This window comes from Cervus canadensis, chromosome 1 (assembly GCF_019320065.1).
Source record: "Cervus canadensis isolate Bull #8, Minnesota chromosome 1, ASM1932006v1, whole genome shotgun sequence".
Lineage (NCBI taxonomy): Eukaryota > Metazoa > Chordata > Mammalia > Artiodactyla > Cervidae > Cervus > Cervus canadensis.
In genome coordinates, this window is record NC_057386.1 from 94,360,130 (window position 1) to 94,374,185 (window position 14,056).

General features: G+C 34.8%; 1 protein-coding gene across 4 annotated transcripts in view; it reads left to right on the forward strand.

The window, feature by feature from the left end:
• Window positions 1-14,056, forward strand: part of FSTL5 (follistatin like 5) — an 851,448-nt gene that overhangs the window by 685,040 nt on the left and 152,352 nt on the right. For all 4 annotated transcript variants that reach the window (XM_043487302.1, XM_043487320.1, XM_043487311.1 and 1 more), the window contains exon 10: window positions 3,376-3,510. In XM_043487302.1, coding sequence (XP_043343237.1) covers window positions 3,376-3,510 — 135 coding nt within the window. The remainder of the gene's footprint in view (window positions 1-3,375; window positions 3,511-14,056) is intronic.

A 14,056-nucleotide genomic window follows, 5' to 3' on the forward strand; every position in this document is an offset into this window, starting at 1 on the left:
ATTCTCCAGGCAAGAATATTGGAATGGGTTACCATTTCCTCCTCCAGGGGATTTTCCCAACCCAGGGATCCAACCCATGTCTCTAATGTCTTCTGCACTGGCAAGCAGGTTCTTTAACACTAGGACCACCTGGGATACCCTTTATATGAGAAGAAAAATTTGGGGAGTTAGTTACAATCTTTACTCAACTTTGAAAGAATGAGGTGCACAGGAGTGTGAATTTCCATGTGACTTTGTCTATGTTAACACGTTAACAAATTCTATGGTTATTTAATTATCTGTTTATTCATAAGATACTTATTTGTCCCTTTTATGTGAAGTCTAAGTCTAGGCAGTAACTGAAAAACTATGTAAATAGACGGGATGTTATGAGAAGTAAAATTCTAGAAAAGAAATATTTTATTGGCAGCCAAATCAAGAGAATATCTGAAGGAGACTAATAATTAGCAAAGAGATGAGAACAAATGATATTACAGAAGAAAAGAAAAGAAAGCCAAACTGGGAAAGAGTTCATCAACACTCTATGCACAGTCAAGGGAGATCATTAAAATACATTCATTGGTTAGTGATTAGTTTGTCACGGTGACATTTAAAAAATCAGTCTGCTGTGTCCTTAGAAATGAAAGATAGGAATAAAAATATCTTTCAAAATTTTGAAAGCTGGAAAAGAAAAGGTAGCTTCTGGTGAAAAGGTTTAGGACTGGTGAAGTTATTTCTTACTTCTTGGACAGTTTATTTTGGTTTGAAAGGATATAGGTAAAGAGAAAGATATGTGGACAATGGAGCAGGGGGAAGATGGACAAATTGTTGTGGAAATCAACAAGAAAGAAGGAGGGGATGTTCTCAGAATGAAGCAGAGAAAGTTTCCTTTGAGAAGTAAACAAAAATGAAGATGTTGAGGAAAACAGGAAGTTTGGATTAATTTCTTTATTTTTTAGCTTTTACTGAAATAAAGTTGACCTGAAAATTTGTGTAAATTTAAGGTGTACAGCGTGATGAACTTTTTAAACTTATGTACTGTAAAATTATATGAGTTCACATTCTAATCATGTGTATGTATTTAATGATTTAAAGAAGAAGACCAGCTGCTTAAATTAAGAAGTTATTATTTGCTGGGAAACATTAAACAAAGAAAAAAAGATTTTAAATAAAAGTGAAGTAGGGTATGAAATGAATCAACTATAAAGGTCAAGTAACATTCTGTAAACTGAATACTGTGAATTTGAGATTTTGTAAATTTCCTTATGTAATAGTCTAATAATATATTCAAAAAGTGGGTGCAGGGAACATCATCTTGTTCTAGTTCTGAAACCAGATGTGTCAGGATGATAAACGAACCAGGAAATTGGTAACTCCGGCTATGGAATAGAAAATATCTATAAATGCTAGCTAATGTAGGAAAAGGAAAGACAAGCACGTAAGTTAGAAAAACATATAAGAATTTGGGGAAGAGAGAATTTGAAGAATAAATTAACTTAAGGGTTTCAAAAGTTCTAGAGAATTCACATCATTAAATGTGTAGTCTTTGGAGAGGGTCATGTTTCACACAAAACAGGAAGCTGATCTGGACTTAAATATTGATATTTTGTTTCCTCCCCACCTTCTAGAGCATGGGTTTACAAATGAAGGACCCCAGACCAAATCTGGAAAGCTGCCTATTTTTATAAATAAAGCAATATTTTTGCTTGTTTTCTGTTTTTGTTTTTAGTTCAAAGCCACACACATTTTTAAAAATATTGTTTTTGGCTGCCGTCATGCTGCTATGGCAGAGGTGAGTAGTTGGCACAGAGACTGTAGCCCACAAAGTTTAAAATATTTACCATCTGGCCTTTTTGAGAAAAGCAAAAACAAACACAAAAGCTTGCCAACTGCTTTGGAGAAGTGATTCTCAACAAATGATGGAATGGAAGTGTGCAGTGATATTTGTAAGAGAAAGAGGTTTGAGTGATTTCTATGATTAGCCTTCCCCAAACACTCACTGCCCCTCCATATCCCCATAGGGATGATATTCAAGCTCTTTTCCCATTGGTTTTTTACCTTCTTTCCCCAAATAGCCACTCTGATTATTTGATCCCCATCTCTATCAGGAAGAGTCATGCTCCTTTTTGCTGCACACAGAGCATGGTGTCCCCGTGACTGGATAACACAGAATACACATGTAAGCATGCACACACACACACACATGCACAGAAAAAAAGAAAGTAAAAGAAAAGATGCAAACCTAAACAAATGAGCTCTAAAAATATTGAAACTTAGGCCATGATAGAACAGAAGTTCAGCCCTTATCTTTGAGGGAAGTAAACTGCATAAGATCATTCTAGGAGCTTTAGATTCCTCATCTGATGATTAGTTATTATCTGGGACTATTAAGGGATAATGTATGTAAAAGCTTCCCAGATGGTTCAGTGGTAAAGAATCCACCTGCCAACACAGGAGATGAGGGTCCAATCCCTTGGTAGATTCTGTAGAGGAGGACATGGACACCCACTCCAGTATTCTTGCCTGGAAAATCCCATGGACAGAACAGCCTGCAGGCTGAAGTCCATGAGGTTGCAAACAGTTGGACAAAAACGAGCAACTGAGCCTGCACGCATATGTAAAAGCACTTCATGTTCTGCCAGTGTATAGTAAATGGGTAATTATATCCTTGTTTACACTTTGAGGAATGCAACTCATTATTCAGAGAGTAGCTTCAAAAATATTATTTTACCAAGATTTAAAACTTGGGTTAATCAATCCCTTAACCCTTTGGTTGATAATGATGATATCAATTTCCATATGATAATATTGCTTAGATTAGGTATATTTCTTGAAAACAACTGAGAATATTGCAAAGGAATTATGTATATTTTCTTTCTGTTCCCCCTACCTAATAACTCCTAAGGTATAATGCAGACACAATACTATGCTTGCTCAATGGAATGGCATTATACTTATATGATGTAGCTCACTTAATTCCTTTATGACATGTACTTTCACATGTATTCTCTAAATGAACCATATTGATATTAATTAAAACTGTTGTAAAGCTGAGGATAAAGTGGATCCTGAATATTAAAAATGAATACAGAAATGAAATTATAGCTTTCAACATGTAGCACTTCTTATGCAAGGTAGGGAGTATGAAATGAATATAAAATATACTGTGTGTGCTTTTGATAAGTAGTATTGGGATGTCTGTAATAGAACGACAGCACAATTTATGAAATACTTGAATGCATTAGAAATAACTTAGTATGTCTCCAAAGCATGGAAGTAGGAAGGAAAACAGTTTAATTAGGACAAGCTAAGTGAACTATTTGACTGTGTAATCAGAAATGACTATACCAAAGCTGAAATTGTAGCTAACAAGTTGCATTTGCCTTCTGTTTTCAGCAAATGGCAGTGAGGTTCATATCAGCAATGTGCGCTATGAAGATACGGGAGCATACACTTGTATCGCAAAAAATGAAGCAGGAGTGGATGAAGACATCTCTTCTCTTTTTGTGGAAGATTCTGCTAGAAAAACCCGTATGTATTGAATACACACACACACACACACACACACACACACACACGGTAAAAAATCTGCTTGCAATGAGAGAGACCCAGCTGGGAAGATGCCCTGGAGAAGGGAATGGCAAGCCATTCCAGTAGTCTTGTCTGGAGAATCCCATGGGCAGAGGAGCCTGGTGAGTTACAGTCCATGGAGTCACAAAGAGTCAGACACAACTGACTGATTAACACACACACACACACACACACATACACACACACACACACCATACTCAACTTTAAGCTTTTTTCAGAAACAGCAGCATCAGAAAATGCTAAGGAATGATTAATTAATTAAAAAATAAACAAACAAAAGCAGTTGTCATATATAGAAAGGTTAGAATCCTTGAAATATTAAAAGTAGATTGAAAGATTAACTAAAAGATTGTGAAATATTCAATATGACATGAAAATGATTTTGTTTCTTTGGCAGATGTATATAAGCTATTTTGAGTCCTGTCTTCCCATTCCCATACAGGAAATTAAATCCTTTGCAAATTCCCTCTCCTCAATGATTTGGGATTCTTGGTCCCACAATACAGCCAAGGGGTATCCTATACACTTAATACCATAATATCATTCTTTTTTCTCTCTTCTGCATTGTAGTCAGTGGTCCAATAGCGGTACATCAACCTTTCTCTGCAGCAGGTAGAGAAGTAAGCCACATGAAACATACATTGCCCTGGCACCAACAACACATCATGGGCTGTTTTTGAAATCCTTTGTTATCACTGTACATATCTCCTAATTTTCTCATGAAGTTTTAAGAAAAATGTAGTGTCCTACTTAAACATTTTTACTTGGTGAAAGGAATATGATGGGAAGGAGATACTAAAGATGAATTTTTGGTTACCACTGAACTATAATATTTAGAACACAAAGTACTCCTATAACATTGATCAAGTGAGCTACCTATAGGCAAAGACTCAGACACTTTCTTCCTCTGGTACACATGCCACACATGGCCATTTTGGGATTCTTTCTCAATTTGCTTGGACTGACTATTCATCCTCCTCGCTCCAAGGTCAATCTGTTATGCCTGTCTATATCTCATATTAGTCTAAGCTTTTCAGGGACTCTGATATTTTGAGAAACCTTTATATGCTAATTTCTCTGAGCCCAGACTTTGGACAAGGTTCAAGCATTGTCCCTTGGATGTGGGGTATAATTTTTGGTGTGATCCAACATTCTCCTGTAAATGGTTGTTCAGCAGCTTGTTGAAATTTTGGGGTTCTGGCCTTAGAAGATGAGCTCACATCCTTCTACTCTGCCATCTTAATAATGTAGTACTTGGGTGCAGTCTCAAAAATGACAGAATGATCTCTGTTCATTTCCAAGGCAAACCATTCTGTATCACAGTAATCCAAGTCTATCCCCTGACCAAAAATGCCAAAGAAGCTGAAGCTGAATGGTTCTATGAAGATATAAAAGACCTTCTAGAACTAACACCAAAAAAAAAGAGAGATGTCCTTTTCATCATAGGGGACTGGAATACAAAAGTAGGAAGTCAACAGATACTTGAAGTAGCAGGCAAGTTTGGCCTTGGAGTACAAAATGAAGCAGGGCTAAGAAAGTTTTGCCAAGAGAATGCACTTGTCATAGCAAACACCCTCTTTCAACAACACAGGAGACAACTCTACACATGGAAATCAACAGATGGTCAATACCGAAATCAGATTGATTATATTCTTTGCAGCTGAAGATGGAGAAACTCTATTCAATCATCAAAACAAGACCAAGACTGACTGTGGCTCAGAACATGAACTCATTGCCAAGTTCAGATTTAAATCAAAGAAAGCAGGGAAAACCACTAGGCCATTCAGGTATGACCTAAATCAAATCCCTTATGATTTTACAGTGGAAGGGACAAATAGATTCAAGGGATTAGATCTAATAGAAAGAGTGCCTGAAAAACTGTGGATGGAGGTTCATAAAATTGTACAAGAGACAGTGATCAAAACCATCCCCAAGAAAAAGAAATGCAAAAATGCAAAATGATTGTCTGAGGAAGCCTTACAAATAGCTGAGAAAGGAATAGAAGCAAAAAGCAAATGAGAAAAGGAAAGATATATCTATCTGAATGCAGAGTTACAAAGAAGAGCAAGGAGAGATAACAAAGCCTCCCTCAGGGATCAATGGAAAGAAATAGAGGAAAACAATAGAATAGGAAAGACTAGAAATCTCTTCAACAAAATTAGAGATACCAAGGGAACATTTCACGCAAAGATGGGCTCAATAAAGGACAGAAAGTGTATGGGCCTAACAGAAGCAGAAAGTATTAAGAAGAGATGGCAGGAATACACAGAAGAACTATCCAAAAAAATATTTAATGACCCAGATAACCATGATGGTGTGATCACTCACCTAGAGCCAGACATTCCGGAGTGTGAAGTTAAGTGGATCTTATACAGCATCACTATGAACAAAGCTAGTAGAGGTGATGGAATCCCAGCTGAGCTATTTCAAATACTGAAAGATGATGCCGCTAAAGTGCTGAATTCAATATGGCATCACATGTGGAAAACTCAGCAGTGGCTACAGACCTGGAAAAGTTCAGTTTTCATTCCAATCCCAAAGAAAGGCAATACCAAAGAATGTTCAAACTACCACACAATTGCACTCATTTCGCACACTAGCACAATGATGCTCAAAATTCTCCAAACTCAGCTTCAACAGTACATGAACTGAGAACTTACAGATATTCAAGTTGTGTTCAGAAAAGACAGAGGAACCAGAGATCAAATTGCTAACATCTGTTGGATCATAGAAAAAGCAAGAAAATTCCAGAAAAATATCTATTTCTGCTTCATTGACTGTGCTAAAGTCTTTGATTGTGTGGGTCACAACAAACTGTTGAAAATTCTTAAAGAGATGGGGATACCAGACTGCCTTACCTGCCTCCTTAAAAATCTGTATGCAGGTCAAGAGGCAATAGTTAGAACCAAACATGGAAAAATGGACTGGTTCCAAATTGGAAAAGGAATACATCAAGGCTGTATATTGTCACCCTGCTTATTTCTCTTTTATGCAGAGTACATCATGTGAAATGCTGGCTGAGTGAAGCACAAACTGGAATTAAGTTTGTTGGAAGTAATATCAATACCCTAGTATATGCAGATGACACCACAATTATGGCAGAAAGTGAAAGGAACTAAAGAGCCTCTTGATGAAACTGAAAGAGGAACATGAAAAAGTTGGCTTAAAACTCAGCATTCAAAAAACTAAGATCATGGCATCTGGTCCCATCACCTCATGGCTAATAGATGGGGAAACAATGGGAAGAGTGAGAGACTTTATTCTTTTGGACTCCAAAATCACTGTAGATATTGATTGCAGCCATGAAATTAAAAGATGCTTGCTCATTGGAAGAAAAGCTATGGCCAACCTAGATAGTATATTAAAAAACAGAGACATTACTTCACTAACAAAGGTCCATTAAGTCAAGGCTATGGTTTTTCCAGTAGTCATGTATAGATGAGACAGCTGGACCATAAAGAAGGCTGAGCACCAAAGAATTGGTGCTTTTGAACTATGATGTTGGCAAAGACTCTTGAGAGCCCCTTGTACAACAAGGACATCATCAAACCAGTCAATCCTAAAGGAAATCAACCCTGAATATTCATTGGAAGGACCGATGCTGAAGCTGAAGCTCCAATCCTTGGGCCACCTGACTCAAAGAACTGGCTCATCAGAAAGGACTCTGATTCTGTGAAAGATTGAAGGCAGGATGAGATGGAGATGACAGGATGAGATAGTTGGATGGCGCTACTGTCTCAATGAACATGAGTTTGAGCAAGCTCCGGGAGATGGTGATGGACAAGGAACCCTGGTGTGCTGCAGTCCATGGGTTTTCAGAGTCAGACATGACTGATGGACTGAACAGCCACAAAACATTGTCCTAGTAATCTTCTTATTCCTTTCAAACAGTGTGTACATGAGGATATGAATTGATCCAGTGAGGAAGGAGACACTTATCCAGGCCATGGCTACCAGCGTATTTGTACTATATTGTGTCTGGCTAGGACAAATACTTTTATAAGCAAATATTTTAAGATAAAATTATAAGGTAGAAAATGAAAAAAGAAAACTCAGTTTAATGACCTAGATAAGGTCCATTAAAATTTGTTTACTCCTTTTATATATTTATGCTAAATACCAATTTTCTATTAACTTCCTATTAGAAATTAATTTTAGGACAAGTAGTTGAAAACTTTACTTGTCCTTGTTCTTTATAATGCTTATGAAGCAGACTTTAATTTTGACTCTGTATTTTAATTTTCTTTTAATATTTGTCATATATTTTTCTACATAAATCTCTGTTACAAAATTGAAACATCTAGCCATAGTTTCTTTAATCAATGAATCATACTATCTAACATCATGGGAATTTGTGAAAATTTTTTGGAAGATTTAATAAAATTTTGTCATATTGTTCATTTAATTATCAACAGTTCATGAAATCATGTTTTCACTTTATTTTTTACTTATCCCTTCAAACTTTTGCAGGTCAACATAAATATTTTTAAATAATTTTAAGCTTATGTTAGCAATATGCTGTTAAAATCAGAAATGCTATTTTGATAAGATATAGCAGTGCAGCCTTACTACATTTGTTTATGGAATTTTCAAAGCCATCTTTTTTTTTTTTTTTTTTTTAATTTATTTATTTATTTTTTTAATTTTTTATTTTTTTTTTTTTTATTCTTTGAATCAGCCATGGATTGGAATTCTCCAGGTCAGAATACTGGAGTGGGTAGCCTTTCCCTTCTCCAGGGGATCTTCCCAACCCAGGGATCAAACCCAGGTCTCCCGCATTGCAGGCAGATTCTTTATCAGCTGAGCCACAGGGAAGTCCTCAAAGCCATCTTATAAGAAACAGTACAAGAGAAAGATTTAGAGACTTCTGTTTTCTATGTCTGGAAGTAAAACTTTTATAGATATTACTTATGTACTTAAGTTATGTGAGATTTTAAAGGAAAAAGCATGAAAACTAGAAGAAGTGAAGTGAAGTGAAGTTGCTCAGTCGTGTCCGACTCTTTGCGACCCCATGGACTGTAGCCTACCAGGAAATCCATGGGATTTCCCAGGCGAGAATACTGGAGTGAGTTGCCATTTCCCTCTCCAGGGGATCTTCCCGACCCAGGGATCAAACCCGGTCACCTGCATTGCAGGCAGAGGCTTTACCCTCTAACCCACCAGGGAAGCCCCCAAAACTAGAAGATTTTATTTTTAATAAATTAGTGAATTTTAGTAAGAATTTTTAACATAGAGTCTACCTTCTCAATTTATTTTAAGGGCACAACACCACATTGTTAAGTACAGGATCTAAGTTGCACAGTAGAGCTCCAAAGTTTATTTGTGTTGTATAACTACAACTTTAAAACCATTGAACAACTCTTGGTTTCTCCTTTCTCCTCTTCCCCTGGCAATCACCTTGTATTTTCTGCTGTTATGATTTTTATTTTTTTTAGATATCTCATGTAAGTACAATTACACAGTAATTGTCCTTCTGTGACAGACTTATTTTAATCAACGTAATGTCTTACAGGTCCATCCACATGGTTCCGTCTTTTTAAGAGTGAATAATATTAGGTTATATGTATATACAATATTTTCTTTATCCATTGATTTGTCAGTAGGTACTTGGGTTATTTCCATATCTTGCATGGTGTGAATAACGCTGTGTACAACTATGTCTTTGATTCTGATTTCAGTTTCTTACAAAATACATCTACAAGTGGGACGGCTGGATCATGTGATAGTTTTATATTTAAACTCCGTAATGTTTTCCATAGTGGCTAAATCATTTCACATACCCACAGATGAGTCTACACCTTCCAATTTTTCCACATCCTTTCCAATACTTTTATCTTTTGCTATTTTGATAAAGCATTTCTAACAGGTATGAAAATTATATCTCATTTTGTTTTGTTTTTTTTTTGCCTCCCTGAGGATTAGTGATGTAGAACACATTTTTATATGGTCCATTGGCCATTTGTATGCCTGTGGAGAAATGTCTATTTATGTCCTTTCCTTATTTTTAAGATGGGCTATTATTTTTTTACTATTGAGTTATTGGAGTCCCTTTTTTGGAAAATTAAATGCTTATCAGATATAAAGCTTGAATATATTTTCTACCATTACATAGGTAGTTTTTTCACTCTGTTGATTGTTTATTTTGCTGTTCAGAAGCTTTTAAATTTTATATATTCCAACTTGGCTATTTTTGCTTTTGCTACATTTGCTTTTGAGAAAACCAATATACCTGATGAATATAGTTACAAAAGTCTTCTATAAGATATCAGTGAACTGAATCCAGTGACACATTAAAAAGAACATATACCATTGTCAAATGGGATTTATCCCTGGGAAGCAAGGATGGTTTAACATACGGAGATTAGTTAATGTGATTTGCACATTAACAAACTATACTATAAAAATCATTTGATCATCCAATAGATGCAAACACAACATTTAAAACATCTTTTTATGATAAAAGTTCTTTTTACAACACTCTTTTACAATAAAAATGTTCAGCAAACTAGATTGGAAAGAATTTACCTCAACATAGTTAAGCCCATAAATTTTTAAGCTCACCACTAACACTGTACTCAATGGTAAAAAACTAAAAATCAAAAGAAAAAAAAATTCCCCTCTAAGATCACAAACAAAACATGAGTACCCACTCTCATGCTTCTATTCAACATAATATTAGAATTCCTAGCCTTAGCAATTAGGCAAGGAAAATAGATAAAAGTCATCCAAATCCAAGGAACAAGAAAAATTGTCTAAGTTTGCAGATGATATGACCTCAAATAGGTAGAACCCCAAAGACTCCAGACCCACACGCACACACACACACACACACCTGTTAGAATTAGTAAACATATTCAGTTAAATTGCAGGATGAAAAGTCAACATACAAAATCAGTTGTCTTTCTATATGTTAACAGGCTATATTTGAGAGGCAATTTTGTCCAAGGAAGTGAAAGCCCATACACTGAAAACTATAAGAAACTGATTAAATAAATTGAAAGAAAACTCAAATAAATGGAAAGATATCATGATACTCTATGCTCATATATTCAAAGAATGAATTTTTCTAAAACATCCATCCTAACCAAAGGAATCTCTGATCCAATGCTATTTCCATCAAAATCTCAGTGGCATTTTACAGAAATATATTAAAAAATCCTAAAATTCATATGGAACAACAAAAAATCTAGGATAACTGTAACAAACTTGAAAGGAAGAAAAATATGAGAGTTAATTCACAATTTATTACAAAGCCATAGTAATTAAAATAGCTTGTTATTGATATAAACAGAGACATGTAGACAAATGGAACAGAAAATAGAGCCTAGAAATAAATCCACATGTATGCAGTCAACTGACTTTGACAAGTGCTCCAGAATGCTCATTGACTAAAGGGTAGTCTTTTCAAAAATTGGCACTGGGAAACAGTATCCACATGTAGAATAATGAAACTAGACCCCCATCTACACCATATATAAAAATTGGCTCAAAATAGTTAAAGACTTAGGTATAATACCTGAAAATGTAAACCTCTTATAAGAAGACATGAGGGAGAAGCTTCCTGACATTTGTTTTGTTAATAAAACCAATGGATTTTAGCTGTAACACAGATATCCAGAACATCACTAATTCATGTCTATATTCTACTATTTTGTAAGCATTCAAACACAGTTTCTTTGTAATAACAGATTTATCTTTCATTTAAATAAAGACTTAATTTTTGTTAAATTTGTTTTCCATAAATGTGCTGTACCATTATCATATATACAGTTGTTAATGTGACAGTAGCAGCTTTTAGAAAGTAGTACACATAATTAAAACCAGGATAGAGTCAAATTAAGTAAGCTTACTGAGTACAATATTATCAATGATAAAAGAGAATAAACTGAAACTGTGAGACTGTGTAGTACAAGGCAGTTTTCCTTGGGATGTTTCCTAGTACTCAATAAACTGTCAGAATTCTGTACAACACCAAAATCAGGGAGAGGACACATCAGGGAAAACTACATCCTTTTGTAAATCTCTAACCTAAGAATTGCTCTGGGTTCTCTTCTAGTAGTTCCATGGACAAAGGCTACTACTATTAACTACACAAGTCACATTTGTATGTTGACAGATAAATATTCTCAAAAAGCAAGAGGAAACTTTCACAGACCAATCAATGGTGACTCGACCTTCAGCAAAAATAATTTTGGAGGTCTTTTTTCCTTTGAGCAATGGTGAAATACAAAGTACAGTTGATCCTTGAAGAATGCAGGGCTTAGGAGCCCCAACTGCACTTGCAGTCAAAAATCTGAGGGTAACTTTAGAGTCAGCTTTTGGTATCTGCAGTTCCATATCCATGGATTCAACCAACAGCAGAATGTATAATATTGTAGTAGATAATTATTGGAAAAAAAAAAGGCAAAAACCCTGTATAAGTGAACCCACACAATTCAAACACATATTTATGTATCAATTATGTATCTAAAAAGCAGATTTCTCTAATTAAGAGCATGGATTTTGCAGTAAGACATGAATTAGAATTATTTTTCTACCATATAATAATCCTATGACTCGGAGCTATGACTTAGCCTTTCTGAGCTTTAATATTCTTATCTGTAATAAGGCATAGATACTAATTCACTAGGAGAATTCTGTGCAGTTGTAGAAAAGCCCACACTATAATGCTGGACATTTTACCAACTCCTACCAACTTTCTGAAAATAATTACTTACTTTTTGCTAGAAACATTGATAAAAATCATTTTAGTAAGACTGGAAAATCGAGTAATTGTTTAGAAATCAGAGAGTTGCCAAAATAAGTGAGATATGTACATAGATTTATGGATAGGGATAGATGTAGAGATAGATGTAGAGAGAGATACGAGTGTATATTAACACCTGTAGTATTACATATCCAAATATAAAATATTATTATTGTTGTCATACTGGAAATTGACCCTGCTGAGAAGAATATATTTTTTCCTTTAATGTAGATATTAAGATATTGTGAGTAAAAATAAATATTTTTCCAGGGTCCAGTTTTGCTAGATTTAAAGCAAAAGCTTTACTTTATTTCCCCTTTACATTGGTCAATTTACATTTCTATTATACTAAAACAATATGTGGCAAGATGCTTTTCTTCTGTTTTCCTTTTGAAAGAGGCAGAGAAGAGATATTGAATATCATGTAGATAGTAATAAAAAGCAGAGAAAGATTTACAAGTTTGGGGCTAAATGATACAACAGACATTAACCATGGCTTCAGAGTAGTCATCCAGTTATTTTCTGTATAACTGAATTCTCATAGTAGTATCAATCTCATTTTTTTCTCATATTTCCCAGCAATATGGTGCTGTTGAGAGAAATTCATGCAAAACATCACAGTCCATGGGGTTGATATTTGTTGTGTCTGGGTCTTTGAATTGGTGTGAAGTTTGTCACATGACAAAACTTGAACTACAAGAAAATGCTGTAAGGTAATATAATCTCCAGTTACATAAGGATTAGGGCTTGATAACTAAGATTTAATGGAATGGTATACAGGGAGGATTTAAATGCAGAGAACGGTAGAAATGGGCCCTAGACAGTTGTATGGTGCTTTTATCAGGGAGGAGAAGATGATTTGAAATATGTGTGGGGGCTTTAGGTAGAGGTAGAAGGTTATTTATTTGGAAACATTTTGCACAGAGCACAGGCACTTAAAGCACTTCCATTCCCTCTGGAAGGCAATCCCCAGAGGGTAACAATTCATCTTCAGAATTATGGTAAATGAAAAGCAATGTGAATGTAGGCTACTCTGGAAAGCTTTCAGGCTTCTGCATGTGTTAAATACTAGGCACTGATTATATGACATCTTTCTGGGATTTAAATGAAAAGCAATGTGAATGTAGGCTACTCTGGAAAGCTTTCAGGCTTCTACATGTGTTAAATACTAGGCACTGATTATATGATATCTTTCTGGGATTTTAGTAAAGGATATGATTAATCTAACTTCTCACAAATATTGGAAGATAGTATCTAAATATGTTACACTAGTATATATACACACACACATATTTTTTCTTTTTTTCTTTGTCACAAGTAATATTGCATTGGAAATATTGGCTTTTTACTACATTACTTACATTAGAATTACCTTTAATAGATTAATATTTGTTGGCTATTATGAACTAAAATTAATTATTGTTCTTTAAATGAATGTTTTAAATGAGTTAAACTCTATAACAAGGTTTCAAAATTGAATAAATTACATAAATATATAATGTTCATATAAGTTAATAATTATTATAAAATGTGATAACTATTAGTCACAATATACAGATTTAAAAATATGGTGAAATGTAGCCACTTGTACCTAAATATTCCAAAAGCTATATGAATGTTTAAGAAATACTTATCTAGTTTAGAAGTAGAGGAAAGGGTCTTAAAATAAGTTAAATATGATATTTTTACATTTAAAGGCAGTTTAAGTATGGTGCCACAAACTCTGGAAATAGAGCATAT